The 22,512-nt window shown below is 51.3% G+C and overlaps 1 protein-coding gene across 5 annotated transcripts in view; it reads left to right on the top strand.

Moving 5' to 3' along the window:
* Positions 1-22,512, top strand: part of LOC144128414 (E3 ubiquitin-protein ligase TRIM33-like) — a 178,161-nt gene that overhangs the window by 69,286 nt on the left and 86,363 nt on the right. For 2 of the 5 annotated variants that reach the window (XM_077661799.1, XM_077661800.1), the window contains exon 2: positions 6,206-6,286. The exons of the other annotated variants lie outside the window; for them this stretch is intronic. In XM_077661799.1, the coding sequence (XP_077517925.1) occupies positions 6,206-6,286 (81 nt within the window). The remainder of the gene's footprint in view (positions 1-6,205; positions 6,287-22,512) is intronic. 5 annotated transcript variants of the gene reach the window in all.

A 22,512-nucleotide genomic window follows, 5' to 3' on the forward strand; every position in this document is an offset into this window, starting at 1 on the left:
GCTGTGGTGGAAAAGGTGGTTGTCTTCCATGTACGTTGTTAGCCGAGCAAAAATTATGTGCTCGAAGACCGTGCCCAGACAGGATGTAAGAGAAATGGGGCGGATGTTTTCTAGGGTGATAGGCTTGTGGGGTTTTGGAATAAAGATGATTTTTCCATGCTTCCACGAGGCAAGGAGAGTACCTGCCTCCCATCATTCGTTAAAGTAGTTGACTAAGTCAGATATAGAAGCATCGTCAAGATTTCGGATAGCTGCATAGGTAATTTGATCGTCTCCGGGAGCGGTATTCCGTAATTTCGATAGGGCGGCGCTAAATTCTGAATCTGTAATAAGAGAGTCAAGCTCGGGCCGTGTGGGCCCGCATAATCGGGGTGCTTGCAAGGGAGACCGGGGGTGGTATAGGTGCATTTCATCTGGGCGAGGAAGGCGTCGGTGTCCTGTCGATGGTTGTGAGCGAGGCGGCGAATGCTAAGGCGCGTCTATGCGAGAGGGCTGCTGTATACGGCCGCCCGGTGACAGATCTTAGGCAAGCTCGTGTGCAGCCTCATGTCCTGCAAGGCTCGCGCGCTGGTATCCATATGATCTCTATGTTACTTTATATCGGCGTCGCCTCGAGGACGCGTTTGGCCTCTTCCGAGATTCTTCCTTTCCCGAAGTTCCTCACTGCATTCTTGCTTTCACTTAAAATCGTCGTGGCCTTGGTACCGACGCAAGCGAGCGCTGTCGTCAGCTCTTCCGCCGCGTTGGCATCTCTCGTGCGGCTCGAAGTCGCTACCGTTGGCACTCCTGCCCCGTCGGCCACTGCGGATACAGCTGTCCGCAAGCCGCGTCTACATAAGCCACCAGGTCAGCCGGTCGCTCCCTCATCTCCCTCTCGTAGGCCTTAGCCCTATGTTCTCGCCTTTCCTTGTTATACTCGGGGTGCATGTTCCGCGGCATGGGTGGGACGCATACCTTGGCTCTGATTCCTGCCGGGATGTTTACCACTTTGTGCTTACTACTTTCTGGCCGGATTCCTCCTACCCATTGGAGTATTGTCCTGCCCGTTTCAGACTGGCCGAGCCGTTCTAATTGGGATATTCTCACCCCCTCTGCTAGCTCAACCCATTTATTGTGTTGCACCCCCATTTTGTCTAGCCGCTCCGTCGACGTGGATATGGGGAGTCCCAGAGCTCGCCTGGCACATTTCCTCAACATTCTGTCTGCCTTCTCAATTTCTGCCTTGATCATGTTTAGGTACTTACGGCTTCGCGTAGCAGATCCTACTTATTACGTACGCCTGCGACATTCTCAGGAGATTCCTTTCTTTTGGTCCTCTCGCTTTTACCGGTATACCCTCCTGAATACGCCTACCACTTGGTCTGCATATGTGGCTAATTTTTCTACGGTGTTGGTGTCGTTGCCTTCCTTGTTGGTAAACATGCCTAGGATCCTCATTTCCTCGACGCTGGGCACTTCCAGGCCTCCCGCCACCACTTTAATGTCCACTTCTCTCTTGTTCCTGCCGTCGCTATCATACACAAAGAGCTCTGACTTCTGCGGTGAGCACGCCAGGCCTCTTTCGGCCGCCTACTTCACCAGTGCGTCTGCTGCCCTTTGCAGACTCCACTCAATTTCCGCGTCGCTACCGCTATTCGTCCACATGTTTATGGGCTGAATTTTAGATCGGGGATCTTGTTCATCATTCTCCAACCGCTATGGTAAATACGAAGGGGGACAGTGCGGCTCCTTGCGGGGCACCTTTGCTGCCCATGCCCTATGCTGGTGGAGACTGCATCCTGGAATTTAATCACCGCCTTCCTCCCTCGGAGAGAGTCCTTGATGCACTCGCCAAGTGGGGGGGGCGCATGATGACGTCATCGAAGGTACACGTATATTTCCAACGCATAAAGCTTGCTTTGGAGGAAAAAAAAATACCAACGCCACCGCAGGCGAAGCCCTCCGAGCGTTGTGTGACAGCATCCAACGAGGATGTGGTTGTCGACAGCAGTAATTTGAAATCTTACCTTCCGTGACGTCACACCGAGCTTTCCCGCACTCCTGCGGTACTTTGAGGACAAGCCCAAAATTCCGTCGTCGATTACGTCACTGTTTTAAGCGCTTTTGCAAAAACACTTCGCATGCTTTACCTGCAGCCTATCTATAGATTTGAATTCCAGAATGTCGCGGAGTTCTCAAAAAGTGGTGCAGTTGCCCTTCAACCACGTCGTCAGCGTCGCGCGGGGCGGCCTCAGGCATTTCATGCTTGAGCGGCCGATAGGCTCGAGGCGGCGTATAACCTCGGCGCGCGGTCCCGCTTCACGTGGAGCGTTTGTTCTCGCGGAGGAGACCTTGAGTTTGAAGCGCCAGGGTAGCTGTGCACCGTACAAAGTTCTGGGTGAGCGGGCACATTTGATCTGGACGCTATATGCTACAGTGCACGATCTTTCAGGCTCTTAGCCGCGAGCGTTGGTGGCTCAGCTGCTGCGCGGCCTCGTGTCATCCGTGCTTCGAGTGCGCGCGGCGTCACCTCACCCGTAGGGGAACGGTGCGTTAGCCAGAACGCGGCGCCTTAGCGACGGTTGCACTAACTGATTGCGCTGTCGTGGTTACGATGGCGCAGCGTTATCTGCGTTTCGCCAACCACGGTCTTATCCGTCCTTTGTTTTTCTCGCTTCTTGCGCGAACTCATGTCCTAAAAGCTCCCGGTGCAATAGCATGTACGATAGCTCCGTGCAGTTTCGCCAAAGGTCAACTTTGTGAGTGGACTTGTGAACTTGTGCGTGGACGGCGCATTGTCTCTTCAAGCTGGAAGCGTATGGCACACCGCGCATCTGGTAGCACCGCTGCGTTAAGGTGGCGCTTACCTTCTTCTTGGATCACTGTATGCCACCTGGAGTCAGTTTCTAGGAGTCCGTATCCTCGAGACAGCAGTCGGGGACACTGACCTTTCTCCCTTTGGTGGAAGGAGTTGGGGGACGTGAGTGATGCACCCGTGGCTTGCACTCACTTGAAACCTGTTGGAAATCTCAATTCGTGTCGATGAACTTGTCTTCCTTTGTCGTTTAATTATGCCAGAAAAATCCAGACGGACGGCTGGCGTTGTTGCTCGCTGTGGAAATTCGTAGCGTCTATTCATTGTGTTTCAGTGCATTTCTGATCTCGACCTATAGCGACGCTTTCAACCGGGTCGAAGAACAACACCGCGGGGAATCTCGTCGGTTTGTTTCAGGCACCCTTGAACCGACGTGGCACATGACGGCACCGACGGGCTTCTCACGGGAATTCAGGCAGCTGTGCAGCGGTTTCTGAACCTCACTTTTTCGATCCGGTGTCATTATAGTTATCGGAGTGCAACCTCGGTGACTGGCTATACATGTGTTTGTGGCTTGGCTGCTACGCGTTTTTGCAGCGCCGACTGTTGAAGTTGAGGTTTCCGGTTTTGAAGGCGTGTTTGCGTTCGTGGTCGGAGCCATCAGAAAGCGTTCGCGGCAGCAAACGGGGCGGGAGACTGAGCTAGGTCGCCAGGAAAGGGCGAAGGACGGCAGTGTATCCGCGATCACGTGGCCACCCGTGCACATAGCCCGTACCTCGCGCGAAATACGCCTTCATCAGGCGGGCTGTGGCCGTCAACGTCATGCAACGCCACTGAAGAAAACATCCTGAAATGGTTGGCTACCGCGGCACAAAGCGCCACTGCGCAGTAGCAGTAATAGGGACTCCTAGAACAGGGTGACCCTATCGGTTGAGGCCGCTTCACACGACGGACCGTTCGCCCGCGGACCAGGCGTCACGTGACGTTCCGCTCCGCGGGGCATGCGCATGGCCGATTGGCGAACCCTCTCTGGCCTGGTCCATGTAGGGGCAAAGGTCGCGTTCATGTCTGTTCCGGTAATCCCCTCTCCTCTAGTATTCACTTGGCGTTAATCGGAATCGGCATGCTCATGGTCATCCGCCATGCTAGTTTGCCCACAAGAGTGAACCAGACGTACCGGAAGTAAGACGTCACGTGACGTCTGGTCCGCGGGCCAACGGTTCGTACTGTGGATCAGCCTTTAGGGCTGTAGGGGAGTAGCGGGGTGCCAGTGCGCACGCGCAGGACAATAGGGGCCTTTGGAATAGGGCGACACTATCGGTTACGGGCATAGCGGGTGCTATGCTCATTCGCAGGACAGTAACAGGAGGGAGAGGCGTTATCATTGTGCCTACGCACTGACGCCCCGCTAAGGGTCACCCTATAAGGGTCACCCTATTCTAGAAGCCTCTAATAACAAAGCTACGAGCGGCGTCTCGTGGCAAATAGGCCGCACTGCGGGAGGTCCGTGGATGTAGCCATGGGCGGAGCTTCGTGCTCTGAACGCTTCGCGTATGCGGTGGCAGGAGCCACTAACGTGACGTGCGTCGACCATAGGACCAATCCTCCTGGTACGTTGGCCGCAGACGTGCTTCATGAAAGGACGCTAAAGTGCATGCCAGCAGATTTACCTGAAAAGTAAACATTTGGACAGAATTGCCTGTCTGGTTGAGCTTGATGAATTATAGCAGGTCGGAGACGCGTCACAGTTCATTATAAGCGCATTTCTCGCACCATCAAGCGCTCATTGTAAGCCTGCCAAAACAGAAGCAACGGTCGCCCACTAATGCGTGGCAGCAGCACTTGAAGCAGATGCGACAACTGCAAAGGCGCCACGTGGATAAGGTAGTGCTGATCATCCACGTTAGCGAGAGTATAATCGCCGGTAAGTTGTAAGCTGGTCGGAGGAGGCAGTAGAATACGGGAGGAACACCTGATCGGGCACCGGCGTTGCTTCGCCCTTCCAACAGACTGGACCTTGGCTGTCGTCAGCGTTGAAAGGCGCCGACTGGGCGCAGTGGTCAGCCTCCTATCTTGACGAGATTCGAAAGCAGCGAAAACAGATCTGGCTCGTCTACGTCATTGTCGTGGCCTTGGAGCCCGCCCGTACCCGGGACGGCGCTTACTCTGCCTCCATGGTTCCGAGACGATGTCGTCGTTGGACCGGCTCCAAGACGAGGGCGGGGGACTGTTCCTCGATCATGGCGGCGTGCAGGAGGGAGAGGAAGAGCACGGGATACGTCTGCGAACCGCGCCAGTGGCCATGAGCGTGCGTGCCATGTGTGTTTGTGTGTGTGAGGGGGGGTTGTTGCGCAGCCGCCACGGTTTCTCGTCGCCAACGCTGCCTGCGCCGCACTGACTCGCCCGCACTCTTGGCTTCGGGCCAACGAGCAGGGGGTTGCCTCATCTCCTCTCGCTCAGTATCTCCGCACGCGACCGACGTGGCTGTGCTGCGCTTTTTTATAACTATTTTTTTTCGGCAATTGGAACTGCAGTTGCGAGCAGTCTGCGCCTGGCTGCCAAGAATTCCTCCCCAAGCATTTTGCCGAGGTCTTTTATTGCCCCCTTTCGGCGGTCTTCGCTGTCCCGTCCAAGTCCTGGTTTGTGCCGGGTGGTGTAGATGCCTCTCAAGTCAATTGGCGGTCGTGCAAAAATGGTACAACTTGATGTGTTGGCTACGTCCGTGTCATGGTGCTGGGCGCAATTTCGTGCCTTTTATTATATGAGCCGATGATAAGCCATTGAATTGCCTTCAGGTGGCTTGAGAATACAGGCGGTCACACTCACCCCCGATAAGACTTTCGAATGAAGAAAAAAAAATTCATGAGTGGAACGAGAACCGTACTTGTCGCCCGAACTGGTTGTAGTGTGAACGAAAGTTGAGGGGAATGCTAAGGACGATTTCATGCTTGGTCCATGTTCCAAAATGCGGACTTGAAATTTCTGTAGAGTGCTTTCTGGACGCTTTTTTTTTCGGAAAAGCCCCTTGAATCGCGGCTCACGTTTTCATCTGCGACATCATTGTTTATAATCGTGATGGACGAGTTTGGGGAGGCATTTGTTTTTATAGAAACTGCGTGAGCGGCCCGGGTTCGTGTGTTCGGAGATAGCGTTATGGAATTGACGCGCAGTCTCTTATCGCGAGTAATTCACGTAAGCTGCGATGGGCTCTCCGAATCTGTTCCATTTCTTCGCTCACAAAGAGGCACAGCTCCGCAGCGGGGCCGAATGGTGTACAAGTGTCTTATACGACATATTTTACAGCGTAGATTCATAGTCAACTTCACTATGTGCTACAACTGCACGTCTTGCCAGCGAAGGTTTGCTTGAATCGCAGCTTACCCATGTTATGCGGTGCCGGTGAACTTTCAGCTCAGATCGGTGATCCCAGTCGAGACGACATCATCGCGGTCAACGGTCCCGTTGTACAGGCAGACTCGACGACATTTCCAGGTATTGTTTGTTCTGTGATCTCGCTAAAAATTTCTGTGTCGACAAGTATCGACACACAGCTAAAACTTCAAAGTAGACGAGTTTGTAAAAACAAGCAAGTATGAGGAGATTAGAAAAAGTGTGACCAAGTGCTCAATTCAAACACACTATTGTGCTATTGTTTTGGCTGGCCATGGTGTTCACATGTAATACACGTGCTATTTAAATCTCGAGCTGGAATGGCTTTTCAAGGAACAAAAATATGCATTTATGGCATATTTGCTTGTAAAAGTTACTTTACAGTACAGAAGAAGCGTTTTGTTTTTTTTTTTGTTAGTAGCGGGCGTGTGGCGTAATCCCGTGATTGAGAAGGTAACTGCGTTCCGCGGGAACGCAGTTACCGCAAACCCACACTAAACGTTCTTCGTCGTAAGGTCTCTTCCTTTGCTGCAGTCCTTACTAGGTTCTTTGAGTTGCTTCTTCTCCGCACCAGAGGTGCCCACCGCCCGAGACGGTTGCTTTGTTGGATGACCGCAGACTTCTTTTCCGCACCCGGGGTGCTCCGTCGTAGACGGTATTGCGACGACTCAGAATGCAGGCGTTAAGGGGAGTATGAATTGACTGTATTATACGAGATGTTTACATTGCAAGCACTTTGATATACATGAGACAAATTGAAAACGGTGAAAAGGTTAAAGAACAAAAAGGTGTAACTGGCTAACACTAGGGGAGGCCCCTACTCGGCTCTAATGACACCGCGTCATTGTCAAAAAAAGAACTCGCATTCCTCAGTGTATGAACGTAATATTGCACGTGTTTTTCTGGTTTCTGTCATTCTCGGCAGCTGCTCTTTATTATCGCGCACGTACAGTCGTCTGCCGTGTCATATAGTAGCCTTTGACCACTTCATAAAGCACTTCCGGTTTCATGAAATGAACAGTTGGAGGTAGCGCTCGACCTGTCTGTTCCTTCTTTGTCCGTGTTCTTTTAGCGCGTGCGAAAAATGACAAACATGCACGGAACGCATCGCCGGACCTATTTCGGCAGCTTCTCCTTTCCTCAACGGGACGTCATGACCTCGACCAATCAGAGACGGCGGCGCGACCCATTGTGTGCCCCGCTGCGGCGGCCGCATATTTCTGCTAAAAAAGACAATTCGCGCTTGTTTTTACTAAATTTGGGTTGGGTATTCGTGTACGCAGCATGAAAATCTGTAGGACGCCTCTGCAAGCCCGATTTTCACAAAAAGTGCTCCAGTGTCCCTTTGAGGTCATCCACCAGGGAAAGAAATTCGGCAAACACTTTACTTTCCGCACGAGAGCAGCCTTTTCTACAGTACTGGAGCCTCCCTGCGGCTTTCTGTACAGTCGTTCTTCGGTTGAACGCTGGTCTGTGTCGCAGCACGTTGCACGGTCCCCAACAGGACAGTTCCCAGTCGTTGGTCGCCATTCCGTGGTGTCCCGAAGCGTTGCACGACTCTAGCGCGTTGTGTTGCGTGGATCTCCCCTGGGCCGTATTTACATGAATGCGACAGCAGCGCACCTTATCAGCTTGTTGGCGTATCGCACTCATGTAAACGGGGGAAATGCGCCAGGAGGGGAGGGAGCGAATCGACTTCCGCGGCGAATAGAAGCAGGTGGCGCGTAACCAGTTCGATTATGCGTAAGCCTCCCTGCCATTTCACCAGCGCTGGCTTATAATGCCCTGGCTGCAGCCGAGTAACAAAGTACATCGGGCACAAAAATGGCAGCGGCTGGCTCCTCCGCGGCGTGCTCTGGGCGTGGCGCCACCGTCCCGCCAGACGACGTGGTGCGTGTAAACGGTGGCGCTCCGGCTCGGCGAGGTACGCTAGGAAATATGACGCGCTGCTGTCGCATATGGGCGAGCGTTTGTTTTACAGACGTGGCATCCGACTTGTGAACTGGATGAGCTGTGTAGTTTCCCGCTTGTTCCTCTGATTTCTCGCAATCTGCATGTGAGTTTTAAGCATCGATCGCCTGACGCCTTTTGCGTTCATGTCTGCGATCGCCAAAACTGGTGCCTTCCTGTGTTGTGCGCCTTTGTCGTACAGAACTCGCTTCATGTAACCCTTGGTCTGGGCTTGTTGCCACATTCTTGAATGTATCGAGTCTTGCGCGAAATGTACAAGGACAAACGAAGGGATACAAACGACAGCCTTGCTTGGTTGCTTGGTCCCTTTGCTTTTAACTGGTGGAAAGGAGAGAAAAAAAAAGAGAACAGTATCGTCTACTTGACCTCGCACTTACTCGTTAAATTTGTAGGTCGAAGCTGGAAGGAATAACATAAAAAAAACGCCTTCTTCGAGGAAAGCGTCACCTCGTCGTCTAGGGGGAAGTGTGTCCGGGATTTTCTTCACGTGCGTTTCCTTTGTTAGGAGCGCCAAAAGGGGCGGCCTGCCTCCGGTGAAAATACCTTGCAGGAAGGAAAGACGCCGCTGTTTCCTCCACGGGCCTCGTGCTCACGCATGCTGTCTCCCTCGGCGGTCCGCAGCGACGAACTGTTGGCGAAAGGAACGGTCTGTACCCCCCCTCTCCCCGCATTTTGCTGCTGTCTTCTCCAGAACTCGGTGGCGAGTCACCGCCTTTGCGTGGGTAGCTCCAGCGGACACATTCTTGCTCTGTTGTCGCCTGGCGTTCCCTGTTCACTTGAAAATGCCTTCACGGGAGGCACTGCCGTAAGTAGAATGAGATTGAGAGGCGATTACGCAAGCGGTGACGCGATAAATCAACGCACTGGCTACCATGCTATAATGACTATACGCACAGAAAGATTCAGTCTGTGCTAGATCCCTGCTCCCGTTCCCCAGGTCGCGTTCTGTTGCACGGACGCGAAATGTCTACGAGCACAAGCATACCTTCTCCGGAAGCCTTGGCTCTGTCATGTGCGCCGGGGTGGTCACGTGATCGGGCAGCCTGTTTGCTTCCCCCCCCCCCCCCCCCCCCTTCCTGTCAGGCTTGGCTACAAGGACTCCTTTTGAATGCAACTACTATACTACGACAAACATACGCTTTGCCAGGAAACAACTAAACTCGCGGTCAGCTTTTTGTGGCCCTGCAGCAGAGGCTAGGCAGGAATAGTGAGGAAACGGGCCATTGTCCCCTTGCCGTTCCCTCTTTCGCTAGAGTCACTGGAAGGTGACTCCCTGTCATACCTCCGCACACCCGGCCCAAACAACGAACAACCCACTCCCCAAGGCATGTGGATAAAGGCCTGTCTCCTTCCCTTTCCTCCTAGTCTCTGCTGCAGTGCCGCAGAAAGTTGACCTGTAAAAGGTCACGTAATCATGACATGAACGGAGCTAAATGTGTGAATATGGCATGCAAACTGAAAGCAGTGCTTTCACATTCCATTTGAAGCAGTCATAGAAGCCACCCCGTACTCAATGGGAACCCCTTACCAATCCGTAGAGAATAGGGACCTTTAGGATAGGGTTACACTATGCCCCTAGCCGATAGGGTCACCCTATTCTAAAGGTCTCTATTGTAACGCTTCGTAGGAAGGAGGGAGGTGAAAAAGATAGAAGTGATGGGGTAAGAGGCAGCGGTGCAACCCCGGTAGTTTCCACAGGGCGATTGACAGTAAAGGTGTATCCAGACGGCGGACCATGGACCTGTTTTGGCCCGCGGACTAGCGATCACGTGGGGTTTCGCTTCCGGTCTGCGAGGTCCGCGCATGGTCCGCGGGCCGGATCGCGCGAGAAATGCGAGAGCATTTTTTCTGGCGGTGGACCACGGACTTTTTAGCCTATTCGCACACATCCAGTCTGGCAACTACATCACACTGGTCTTTCCCGGCTCGGTGCTCCCGGCAGTCGAGGCGACGCCAGCGAAAGTAGTTTTGTTTCCACTGTTAACTTGTCAACGTGGTCGGACGGCGCTACGTTTCACTTTTTAGCCTTAGTACAGCTTGATGGCTCGTTCATAGTCGGGCATTCGGCGGCGACAGCGAGCGAAATTAGTAGCAACGTCGGCGCTCGCGACGTACACAGATATGGTTAGAAAAGAACAATTGATGCGGTCTACGTGCCATAAGCGTACGCACTATCATATACGCTAAACGCAGGTATTTTTCGGCACGTTACAGCACTTCTCACATTTCCCACTTTTAGTTCAGCGTATGCAAACACACACGGAAGGATACGCTCAGCCTTGTGGCGCCATCTAGTTTTTAGGACGGGTAACTATTTCTGTCAACAAACATACGCTCCGCTTAAGCCTAGAAGGGGCACAATCGTCACTCTAAATAAAAAATAAAGCAAATATTTTACTCATACGTCTTCATATAGGCGAGGTGAGACCAAGCGAGAAATGGGTGCGCCATTTATTGCCAGTGAACGCAACGAAAAAGGCAGTAACAACGAGGAATCCAGTCCTTAGCGAGTGGTCCAGCTTGGAAGCGCGCCGCCATAGTTGCCTCCGTGGGAATGCTACCTCCTCCTCACCGCGGCATAAATCTGTCCCGTACCGATGGAGCTTTCCGCTGGGTATTTAGGCCGAATCACTGCCGCGGCCCCGGATTCCGCTTGTTCTCGCCGCCAAATGTCGAAGCGTGAGACAAGCGTTGCTGCAGGCTGATCACAGAGGCTTGGCCCGCCTTGTCGTCTGCTCTTTTGGTCCGTCGTGTGGACGCTGTCGCCGGCCAGACCCGGCCGGGCCACGCGCGGTCGACCCCACGTGACCGGTCCGCGGGCCAGTCCGTGACCGGCCCCCTGTGTGGTTCATGTGAGCGTTGCTACATGTTAGTGGAAAGCAAGATTCACAGACAGGATTAGCAGCTGTCGGACCGTGTCCCCGCGAGGAGTGCCGCCCTCCAGACGCACTTGTTAAGAGACCCTCCCGTAAATAATACCGTCAAGGCGCGACACCATTTGCATGGCCAGGGCAGTAGACGATGACCGAACGTTTCCGGCCGTTGCCTGCTCAGCAATGCTAAGAAAGAATCCCGCATGGCGGAAGGCGTCCAATTCGGCACGGGTAAATGAACGCCTAGTGTGACTGAGCGCCTACAGCGTGTGCTCCCCATTTAGTCAATCGCTGCAGTTGAATCCCAGCTGGACGGAAACCCATCGCAAGCCGTATGCAGCTAGACTGAAGGCGGGTTCACACTGTCGGGTCTCAGACATCGCGCGACTGATTTCAGTCGTTTAGTACGGTTTCCGAACTGGGAAAGCGGGGAGGGAACGTAACAAATCGATTTAAACCTGTCCCGCGACTCGCCATTGTGTACCCGCCTTAACGCTCCTTCCTTCCGCAGACCGACGGAAATCGCAGCGTCGGCAGGTGAAAATCACAGCATGCGAAACGGGCCTTATACCCCTGTCACAGGGGCACTTGTAAGGCCTTAGAAATTAAGGCCCTTTGCCCCAAGGGCGCGTGACGCGCATCTACACGGCAAAGCATCGACACCGATAAAGGCCCGTAGCAATAAAGGCGGCCGTCAGCGGCCTTAAAGTTGCTTAAAGGAGCAACCCAGACGGCAGCGGCAGCTAGCGAGCTCAAAGAGTAAAAAAATTGACGCAATTTTTAGTTTTGAAACCGTAAAAAAAATATCGAATTTATCTTATTTAATGGTTAATTTTGCGTTACAGTGCACTTAACCGTAGAGGAGGCTATGACTAAAGACATCCACACTGCTAAGAAAGGACTTGAACGCTTTTCAACAGCCGCACCGACACAGGCGTGCTTGCGCATCTCGCTTTGCTGTTTTTTCTTCGTTTGCTCTTTGTTGTGTGCGTGTTTTTCGTTTGCTTGTGTTTTCTGTTTTCCCGCGCGCATGTAGTTGAACTCCTTTATATATTTAAAGTGATTTGTTTTTAACCGTATTTAATTTTAATTTTGTACAAAATTTTAATGGAAGCAGGTAGTATTGAGGCCGCTCAGGCAACAGCCGAGTTGGGCGCGCAGAAGTGCTCAGCAAAAAAAACGAGAGGACCGCGCACCCACTGGCCGGAGCGCGAAACCTGGGCACTTATTCGTCTCTGGGAAGACCACCTCTCAGAACTGCGCGGCGAGAAACGGAACGGGCCCGTTTACGAGGCCATTGCTACTTCACTGGCCGAACAAGGCATCGCAAAGACAAAGGAGCAGGTGCACTCAAAAATAGAAAACCTGACAACAGAATATCGGTGAGTAGTGAACTTAGCCAAGTGCTACTTTTATATATACCGCGGATTTATATTAGACTCCTAAGTGTTGCGAAATTTTGTGCTATGATAACCGCGCGGCAGCTTTCAAAACATGCGACAGGTGAGGCATAGTTTTGACTCACGTTATGCGCGAGCGGCTGCTGCATTGGGTTTGGGGCAGCTTGCTTTTCACACAACGTGCAGTGTGCGAAAATGCGTACTTGCCGCAGTAGCCTTGTTTATTCAGTAGCAGCAGTTAAAATGGGCATTTGTACGAGATACTCTTTTGACTACCTGAGTGTTGGGATCGTAGTGCTCATGGGACTGTTTGCAGGAGGTGGTCACGAAAGCACACTGGCCAGGGTGCCATACCCTGGACATTCTACTGGGAGCTGCACAGATTTTTGGGAAGCCTGCCAGTAAACGACCGCTCTCTGGTGGAAGAGAGCAGCTGCCAACCTGTCAGCACTGTCGAAGAGGTAATTTTCTTGGAAGAATATGAATCTCCATCTGCAAGGATGACTTCTCAACATCGAAGGCTTTGTATCGTTTATTTTGGATGACAACACCTTTACATATGTTATGAGATGAAGTTGTAGCAAACATATGAATAATACAAGATTTGTAAATTTTTATTGGTTGGAGTCTGAAGCCGCACTGCACAACAAACCACTGTTCATAAGTTGCTCATCGAAGGCTTTGTATCATTTATTTTGGATGACAACACCTTTACATATGTTATGACATGAAGGTGTATCAAACATATGAATAATACCAGATTTGTAAATTTTTATTGGTTGGAGTCTGAAGCCACACTGCACAACAAACCACTGTTCATAAGTTGCTGATCGAAGGCTTTGTATCGTTTATTTTGGATGACAACACCTTTATATATATTATGACATGAAGGTGTATCAAACATATGAATAATACACGATTTGTAAATCACGCTAAGTGGCAAGTTAAAACATATCAGCAGGTGATCACAGCTCTGTTTGTTACTGAGGTGTAATGGACAGAGGCTCATTTCGGTTGTAACACTCTTGCGACGGCAGGCAAAAAATGATTCACCACTGTAAACATAAATGTTTTCATGGACAACACTTATCAGAGCCCTGAAAGAAAGCATAGCTTGAGGGTTATTTGTTCAATTTCTTTGTGAGCATGTGCTTGACCTCCTGTTATTGTTTCATCATTGTTTCAAACGCTCTTCATGCAGATTATCTCCGCCATGGAGATTGGCGACATTCATGAAAGCTCATTTGAGCTTGAACCAACGACTGAGGTAGCTGACACATCTGCTGCTGCAGAAGACCTTGTGCAAGACCCTCCACCACACCTGCGGGCCACAGCAAGCACTACCACAGTTGTGGCTATTACCAGCCGCCAGCAGCAGAAGCGGAAGCGACCACCTTCATCAGCCCAAGAAACCCAGCAATGTCTGCTGGAGGAGCAGCGTCTCCTGCGGCAGGATCTCAAGGAATATAGAGAAAAAAGAGCTTCTGCTTCGTGAGCGACAAGTAAAAGCCGAAGAAGACCTCGTTCAGGTGCTGAAGGACTTCCTGAACAAATAAAATGTATAAATCTCAGCTTGCATTCATGTACATGCTACTATTGGGCCACAGGCTGCGTGAAAGGCGCAAGGCAGTGTTGCGATACAGTACTGACAGCTGTGCAAGTTTAACAACAAAGCGACAAAAAGTACCTCAGAAAAGGCAAGGGCGAAAGAACAAGGCAAAATTGATGCGCACTGTCTTGCACTAGCAATAACTAATTGTGAAAGTACTGACACTGTATACAAAGACATTTGTTCACACAAGACGCATATTGACACATATATCCATATCAGTGCTTGCGTGTCTTGCACAAGGTTAACCATGTCCAGATCATGCCACGTCAGAAATTGCCCTGAAGGAGTGCTTCTCACACCAACGAAATTAGTTGGGAAACCCCACTGAAGTCAGTTAATTAACCTGGCTGTTAGACATATAGGTTAAGAAGTTGACGTGGTGATTGGGGTAACCCATTCTTCTGATTTTGTTTGTGCAAGAAAACCACTCCTTCAGGAAGGTTTGCAGCGGAAGGTAGCAAGACACAAAACTAGACCTGCTGCAGTCCCACATTGGCACCAAATGCTACCTAGGATTAGGTATGCTGCTTATAGGTACAAAACATGGGCAGCCCTCTTCGTCATGTTAAGCGGCCTTCTACTGCAGCTGCTGAAAGTAATGCACAAGAGCTGCCCGAACACTAGCCCCACTCTCAACTTCTAACTGCGTAGTATGAGCAGGTTGTTCAAAAGCTCTGTCATGCTGAGAAACCTCATCCAACCATTGCTGCTGTAGCCGGGCACCAAAATGTTCACACATGTTGTTAAGTGTACAGCAGGCTCTAATAATCACAGGCACATGCCTGATCTCGCACTCCATCCTTTTCATGGTGTATCGAAAGCGGGCTTTCATTCTCCCAAAGGCATTTTCAACAATCCTTCGTGTTTTGGACAGATGGTAATTGAACAGTCTTTTTTCCTCCTGTAAAGGGCCATTATGCGGGAAGGGTTTCATGAGATGCCCTGTCAGGGCAAACGCCTGGTCGCAAAGGATAATCGGGGGCACAGCAGTGCCTGGCACAGCAGTGCCATTAATCACTGTGACCAGCGTCTTGAATAATGGCCCTTCAACTGTTTCAGCCAGATCCGACTGACTGTACACATGGGAGTCGTGGCATCGTCCTGGGCTGCCTGCAGAAACATACCGAAACCGGTATTTATGGTCCACAAGGGCCAGAAGGATGACACTGTACCTGCACAAAAGAAAAGAACATTTTGTACGCACAAGGTTACATGATGGAACTATTTAGCGTGTATTTAAAAACAGATCAGAAGAAGCCTAATGCTGTAGCGGGTCGTCTACTTCTAAGGTGAAAACAGAAGCGCTTCAGGACATCGAACGCGAGTAATGTTCACATCCTTGTGGCTGTGCAAGACGCATGAGAGCAGTGACAGCTCCATGCCCTGCCTGCACCTGCTCAATAGTTTGTGAGCATCTAATAGAATTAGCACACATATTCACCTTAGATGTGGAACAGTATACATGGCTGTGTGTGGATGAAACCGAACTTGTATACATATGATTACTGAAAATAAGATTATAAATAGAGGTGACAGGCTGTAAAGGTGATATTAGATTGCGAAGGATTTTTTTAGATCCATGGAAATTAAATACACATTGAAAGAATGATGCAGCATTGTAAGTAGCCATGAAGGTAAATTCACATATTGTAAAAACTACCTTGTTTCACATCAGTTATGCCAACTACGTAATGCACTAAGGAAAAACCAAGAGAAAACCAAGAAAAAAACACTTGCCAGCCTTTGTAGTTCCTATAGTCCACCGCATTCAAGTGGGGTGGAGACACCGGGAAATGGCAGCCATCCAAGGCCGCCACTGCTTGCGGGAATTCTGTCATAGCGTAAAACTCGCTAACATGTTCATCCATCTCGTTTGGTGCCATCATTCGGACCCACTCCGGTTCGAGCACATCCACCACAGTCTCGGCAAACTCCCTATATATAGTGTTCACAGTTGACCGCCCAACACCAAAGACTATAGCTACCACCCGGTCTTCGGCAGCTGAGCAGAGCTTGAAAAGGCCGATGCCGCTTCTCTTTTCCACACTGATGGCCTCCCGCATATTTGTGTGTTCACGCTGCATTGCAGGTCGGCACCGCTCCACAAGGTACCGAAAAGCAGCCGGGCCAACGCGGAACGCCTGTCGAAAATGCTGGTCTCCGTGGTTCGGCAAAGTATCCTCAAACCATCGCTCGTTGCGGGGATACACCCACCTACTGCGGTGCACAGTTCGCGGAAGGAACTCGACGGCTTTGCAATGGGCAATGTTTGCGAGAAGTTGTTCTTCCAGTGCGTCACCGTGCGCCTTAGCCGCATCCGCCGCCGCGCGTAATGATGCCACAGCGGCAATCTTCATGGCAATTTCACACTTCTTTCTAACGTCTTGCGATTCGTCGCTCATGATTACGGCAGCACGCTAACCAGGCACAACCTAATTTCTTTGAAATACGCACAAAGACACAAGCAACAAAGCACGCTTCTCGCACACAACGAGGAGCCGAACGGAAAAGGGCGCCTACCGCGGTCGGACCGAGAACGATGAAAAAAAAGAAAGTTGTTTCAAAATATCCGTTTCTCACCGTCAGAACGCTCGTTTATTATCGTGATAGCTACTTTTTCCAACATAAACGAATGCACTCTTAGCTGAAGTGCTACCGTCTGCTTTAATTTCATAGTGTTACTAGCGCCGCTTCACACACAGCGGTGACTTTTGGCATTCACGGAGGCCGCGTTCTAGCTCCTTTGGATTTGCCGTGTAGCAGCGTCGCTGCTCCTTTTCGGTTTTCCTCCTTTAGTGCAAAAAGACAACTTTACGGCAAAGGCCGAGAAGTCCCGTGTGACAGGGGTATAAGTTGCCTACAGCAGCAAGGGAAATTTGGGCGGATTTGCGACTGAAGTCTCGAGAGAGACCTCCGCATATTGGGTGAATTCGGACTGAAACACACAAAGGCGAAGGATCTCGATCCAAAGCCGGAAGTCCTGCCTCAACCGGCTGCTACATTCGGACGCGTCCGAAGTGCGCTTTTTTACCAGAAATGCATCGTACGCACAGCACGGACAGGTGTCTTTCACGTGATCTGCAAGGATGTGCTTACCCCCTCCTGAAAACAACGGCGGGCGTTCTTCTGGGTGGTGCCACATATCGAACTTTTCTGCCGCCACGGTGTGTAGCGTATTTAAGCACGCGTTCAACCCTGTACCAAGAGCTCCTCCCATTTTCATCGCCATCGTGTAAATAAATTGGGATCTTCCCTTCCTCGACCCGCCTCTGTCTCGATGACCACCTGCCGACGTCCGAATACCAGAGGCAGAGGCCTGACGTTTCGTGTGGTCCATCGCTGCCTCTGGGGTCCACTTCCGCAGTGGCCTCTCGCAAGGCCGTCATGAGTGGGGCGGGCGTATTGGACGTGCCGTATCGGCAGGGTCACAAATGCTTCCCCTTGGTAGTGATTATGATGCGTCCTGCTCCAGCACAGTAGGACTGCCCAGGTCTGAGAGCGGGGTTCAGAAAGAGGGAGATGCTTATTTCGTTAAGACTGGAAAGTGTGGTTCCCTTAATCTGGAGAGGGGGGTTGGGGGTGTCGGCTACCTCCGTCCTTTGCACCACTTGCAAGGCCACAATACGGGATAGTTGGAATTGCATTGCTCTGTTTCTTGACTGCGATGGGTGGTGACAAGGACGAAACGAGGCGACTTGACGTGGCGCAACTATCAACTGAAAGTTTGTTAAAATAAAATGTTCATACTAAGGGAAATGGGAGCCATCACTGAGCGTGCGTGTCATTTGTTTTCATTAACAATTACGGGAGCTGTTTTCCAACAAACGCCATCTCACTCGGTGACAGCGCTGTTGAAGGCGTGCTGACATAACCTTCGCGTGTGTTGGACGATAAAGAAAGGCTCTATGATCTCCCTCCCGACCCTGTCTTTGCACGTGGCCAGTACAAGAGTTTTTCCTAAATATGGTTTCCTTTTCTGGCAGGGTTCGCTTCTTTTGCAGGGATCTGCAAGCGTATCAGGCGCGCTGATGTTTCCCAGTCTTCTTAAATGGTCCTGCAATCTAGCATTCAGACAGCGACCAGTTTTACCTACGTTACTGGTACCGCAAGACATGTAAAGGAATGCGGTAGATAACTGCTGTTTGGCGACGCAGAAACGGATCTTTATACTGGCGATCACAAGAACGGCGACTGCCTTGCGTTTCAAGTCTGTTTACCTTCCCACACATCGACCTCAATCTAGAAGAGGGATAATACTGGCTGGCTGGTACATGCTGACGTAAAAGAATTGACAGCGCTTTTTGAAGACGGGACAGTGCGTGGCGTGTTATCCCCCCTTTTCCTTTTTTCTCGTTATTGCTCGTGTTATCTTGCTCGCCAGGAGGTGTCCGTATGCTGCTTCAGTTTTCACAATAAATCATTTTGGTTGCTAGTCGGCGCTGGCGTCTGTCTCGTTATCTGTCCCATCTTCAAAGAGCACTGTTTTTTTCCGTCGTGGACTTGAGAGCGGAGAAGGCAAGCTCGACGTCGTGCTTGTCAGCAACCTTTTTGATGCGGTGAGAAACCTTATGCGCATACGGGATGACGACTGGCCTTTTTCTTTCCTGTGCACTGCTTCGCAACGGAGGGCTCTTCCCTTTTTAAACTTGTTAGGCTGTCCTCTGCTGCCGATCTGATTGTGTGTGCTGGGGAGCCGCTGTCAGTGAGCCTGGAAACTTGGCTGTCAGTGCTCATTTGCACCTGGTGGTGGCAAGGCTTCCTAATCGCCTGTAACAAGCGCGCATTTGCCATGCCTCTTTTTACAATGCCCTGACTCGAATTTCAGGAGTGGCTTCGCGCTTGTAACCATATACGACCAACACATGTGATCTTTGCCAGCATTGATGAAGATGTCCAAAAATCGCAAGCAACCTTTCTTTGGAACCTCCACTGTAAACTTCATGCCTTCGTGCGCAACTTCAAAAATCCCCACTACCCCTTCCGGCTCAATTGTAAGGCTTACTGGTGCTAGGAGTAAGCAATCGTCCATGTAACGGAAGCATTTGACGACCTCACGGCTTCTCAGCTCTTGTTCCAACATCCGGTCCTCTACCTCCAAAACCAGACCTGAAACAACTGGCGCAATGCATGCTCCAATACAGAATACTTTGCATTGAGTGTACAACGCGCCATAATGCTCAACAAATAAGCTTCTTAAATATTCCTGAAGTAGGTCAAAAAACGCTACTGCTGAAGTACCATATGTGTTTTGAAACCAGGTGTGAGTCCTTTTCTATTCACCACGCAGCGCAATCATCAAGCGGCAAAGCATTACACCATATAGCCGGTGTCGGCTTCCCCGTGCTTATACGTGTTTGGATTGGGGATGGGGGCGGGGGGAGATAGGTGACGGATGACACAGCATGACCGCACATTTCCTGCAGTGGGACAAAGAGGTGCAGGGTGTTGTCTTCCGGAAGCTGTGAGGAAAGAGCCGGGCTGAAAGTAGCAAGGGGTGCTCACACGATTTCAAATGAGTCGTGGGCTACGATGGGCGTAACCTTGGATCTGAAGAGGGCATCCTTGCCTTGAGGAGGTCCACATTTGGCAGCCTGTATGGAACGGAGTTGAAAATACACCACAACCGCGAGCAAGTCCGGGGAGCCGTGAAGCCGCGAGGAAGCTCAAGTGGCTGGGCTGCTACCGCGCCCTACGCCCCCAAGATGGTGTACTTCGATGCCTTGCCTTCTTCGCCCAGTTCTTTGTGAGCACGACAAGGGAACGCAAGCAGAGATCGCTAGTCGATCAGTGTTTATCAGTGAGACGAACTGCTGGCACTTGTACGAGTAGCGTTTTAAATCAGCGGAGACAGCAAGTGGCGTTGAGACAGCGCGGAGAAGGATGGGGGATACAGAGCACTGGCTCTGCTGTACGCGGTGAGCGATGTGGATGTTGAGCCTTTCACTCGACGTTCAGTTCGTCTGTGAGTGTCGGTGCGGCCAGACCCGGACGTAGCGGGGCGCTTTTGAACGCTCATGCGCTACCGGTTCGTAGTACCTCTTGCGTTCATGACTGAACGGCCGTCCGTGGTGCATCCGCCAGACGGTGGGCCCTCCGCCTGTCGGATCAGCGGCGCCAACACCGCCTGCTGTGGAGGGGCGAGAAGAGCTTGCTGCTGTTCCAACGGCCGCACCTGCGGACACGGCTAGAGGCGGTTGTACGAGACGCACGCTTTCTTTTTGTTTTTGTTTTACGGGACCGGCTGCCGCTGCCGCCGTTTCTTCTGCATGCTTGGCGCGCTGTGCGATTTCGGCGGCGCCTTCGTGCCTGTCCGTCTGTGCGACTTTTGGCGCCAGCTGCCCAACTGCGGCGTCGTCGTTCGAATGGTGTACGGCACACCCGCCGCTCCGAGCTCCGTCCCTCTTTTGGGAACAAGGCAATGTGTGTGTGTGTGTGTGTGTGTGTGTGTGTGTGTGTGTGTGTGTGTGTGTGTGTGTGTGTGTGTGTGTGTGTGTGTGTGTGTGTGTGTGTGTGTGTGTGTGTGTGTGTGTGTGTGTGTGGTAGCTACACCGTGTTTCACTGTGGACGTTGCCTCGCTGAAGATGGGGCGCCGTGACCTTTGAGCGCTCATCTATTTCTCCGTTTGCACGGTCTGTGGCCCTTATCGAAAATGGTGTATAGACTTACTTTAGATACAGACTCGATTGCCCTCCATAGATATCTCCTTTTTTTTTTGTTCACTCGCTTAGCGGGCTGTCCATCGAGTGGCCGAACGCACCCGGCTCTTGAGGAGCGGAAGGGCACGGCGCCTGTAACGTACTCATGGTTATAGATAGGCCTTTATTAAACGCGAATTGTTCGTTCGCGCAGGGTGCGGGGTAGGGGAACAAAGCGTTCAGGGGTTTCGGCTTTATCGATTGCTTTTGCACCTATCAGAAGGTAAAATGTCATGTACCGGCCCTTGAAGAAAACAATTATTCGATGTTACTAGGGCAGCTGCTCATTTTATCGGGACTGTGGCTACAACTGCAAGCGCCGAGCGAAACCCGGTCGTTGTCGATTCACCTAGTAAAGCCCTGCTTGGCTTACGTACGCCAACGGCACGGTCCGTAGTTCTGATTAAGGCATCCACTATGCCTGCTCTTTATCTGTCTAGGGGGGTTGTTTTGTTCCAAAGGTTGCTTGTTTGATTCTAGCGCCTACTGTGTGTTTTGGCGCGTTCACGAAGCTGGTGGGTGCCAGGAAAGTGTGGCTGCATAAAATACCGCTTATCCTTATTGGCGGTGGTAACAATGGAAATTCCAGCGTCACATAAAATGTCAATATTTTGTTGGCATCGTTCCCATTTCCTCCTTGTAAAACTCCCTTGGTTTGTATCAGGCAGTGGCGTGTCTCCCATGGGCCAGCTTGCTTATACAGTGGCATCCGTGAAGATGTTGGGCCCACTGGCAAGAGCCATGACTGCGCAGTGTACACTCTTTGTCAAAAATGTACATCCCAAGGGGTTTGCTTCCAAGCCGTGTAGCGAGGCTATTTCGCGCACGTGGCAGTCGTAAGCTTGGATAGGTTGAGGATGCAAGTTCCGCCCGCCTTCGTGAGTTCAGGGTCCCTGAGTATGCAAGGGGGCCGCGCTGTAGGGCTCAGAGGCAGACCGCTTGGGCTTTGTACTTTTGGCAAAGACTGTACATCTTTACGTTGCGGGGCAGAACGAAGTGCCGGCTCTTTATCTTGAAGGCCGATATGCACCGCTGTCGGCGAACTCTGGTGAATGGCGCCTGGAGATTAAAAACGTCCTGGGCATATAATGGCAGCGCTCCTTGCTCCTCAGCTGTTGCTACCTCTACGGTGTTTGTTTTTCTCCTGTGCATTGGTTCCAGATGTGCACTGACACGTAGACCCGACTTGCATTCATGGACCGTGCACTCGCTCGTTTTGCGAAAGACGGGCTTCATAATTCTTATAATTAAAGCGTGTCTGTTAATGCTTCGCAAGTACTGTTCATCCATTTCTTTGCTGCAGTGCTGTGCAGTTCATAGTACTGGAGTGCTGTTAGCGGGAGTCGTTCCTTGTGGTATACAGACGTCCGTGTCTTCGTTTCTCATGCATGACTGCTGGCAGAACATTCGTCACTGCTCCGCGTCTGGATACGTTGTTGCCACCCGCTAATGCATGTGGCAGCGAAATAACATACCTTGCTGGTCCACTCATATCAGACCGCGCCTGTATACCCGTAGCTGAGGTTAAGCCGATGCACCGAAAATGTCGCTCTGTCCGCGGCGACCCGAACATGTATGAAGTTTCCGCAAGGTGCCGTGTCGCGCTTGCTGTCGATGACAGCAGTGAGCAGTTATTGGCTTGCCATCGGGCTGTGCGGAGCGTATGGCAGCCTTAGCTGTGTTCAGCGCTATACCACTGGATTGATGTGCGGCCCGTCTTGCGAGTCTACTCAGATCAGGACGGGCATGCCATAATACTGTAAAAAGTGCAATATCT

Source organism: Amblyomma americanum, chromosome 4, assembly GCF_052857255.1.
Source record: "Amblyomma americanum isolate KBUSLIRL-KWMA chromosome 4, ASM5285725v1, whole genome shotgun sequence".
Lineage (NCBI taxonomy): Eukaryota > Metazoa > Arthropoda > Arachnida > Ixodida > Ixodidae > Amblyomma > Amblyomma americanum.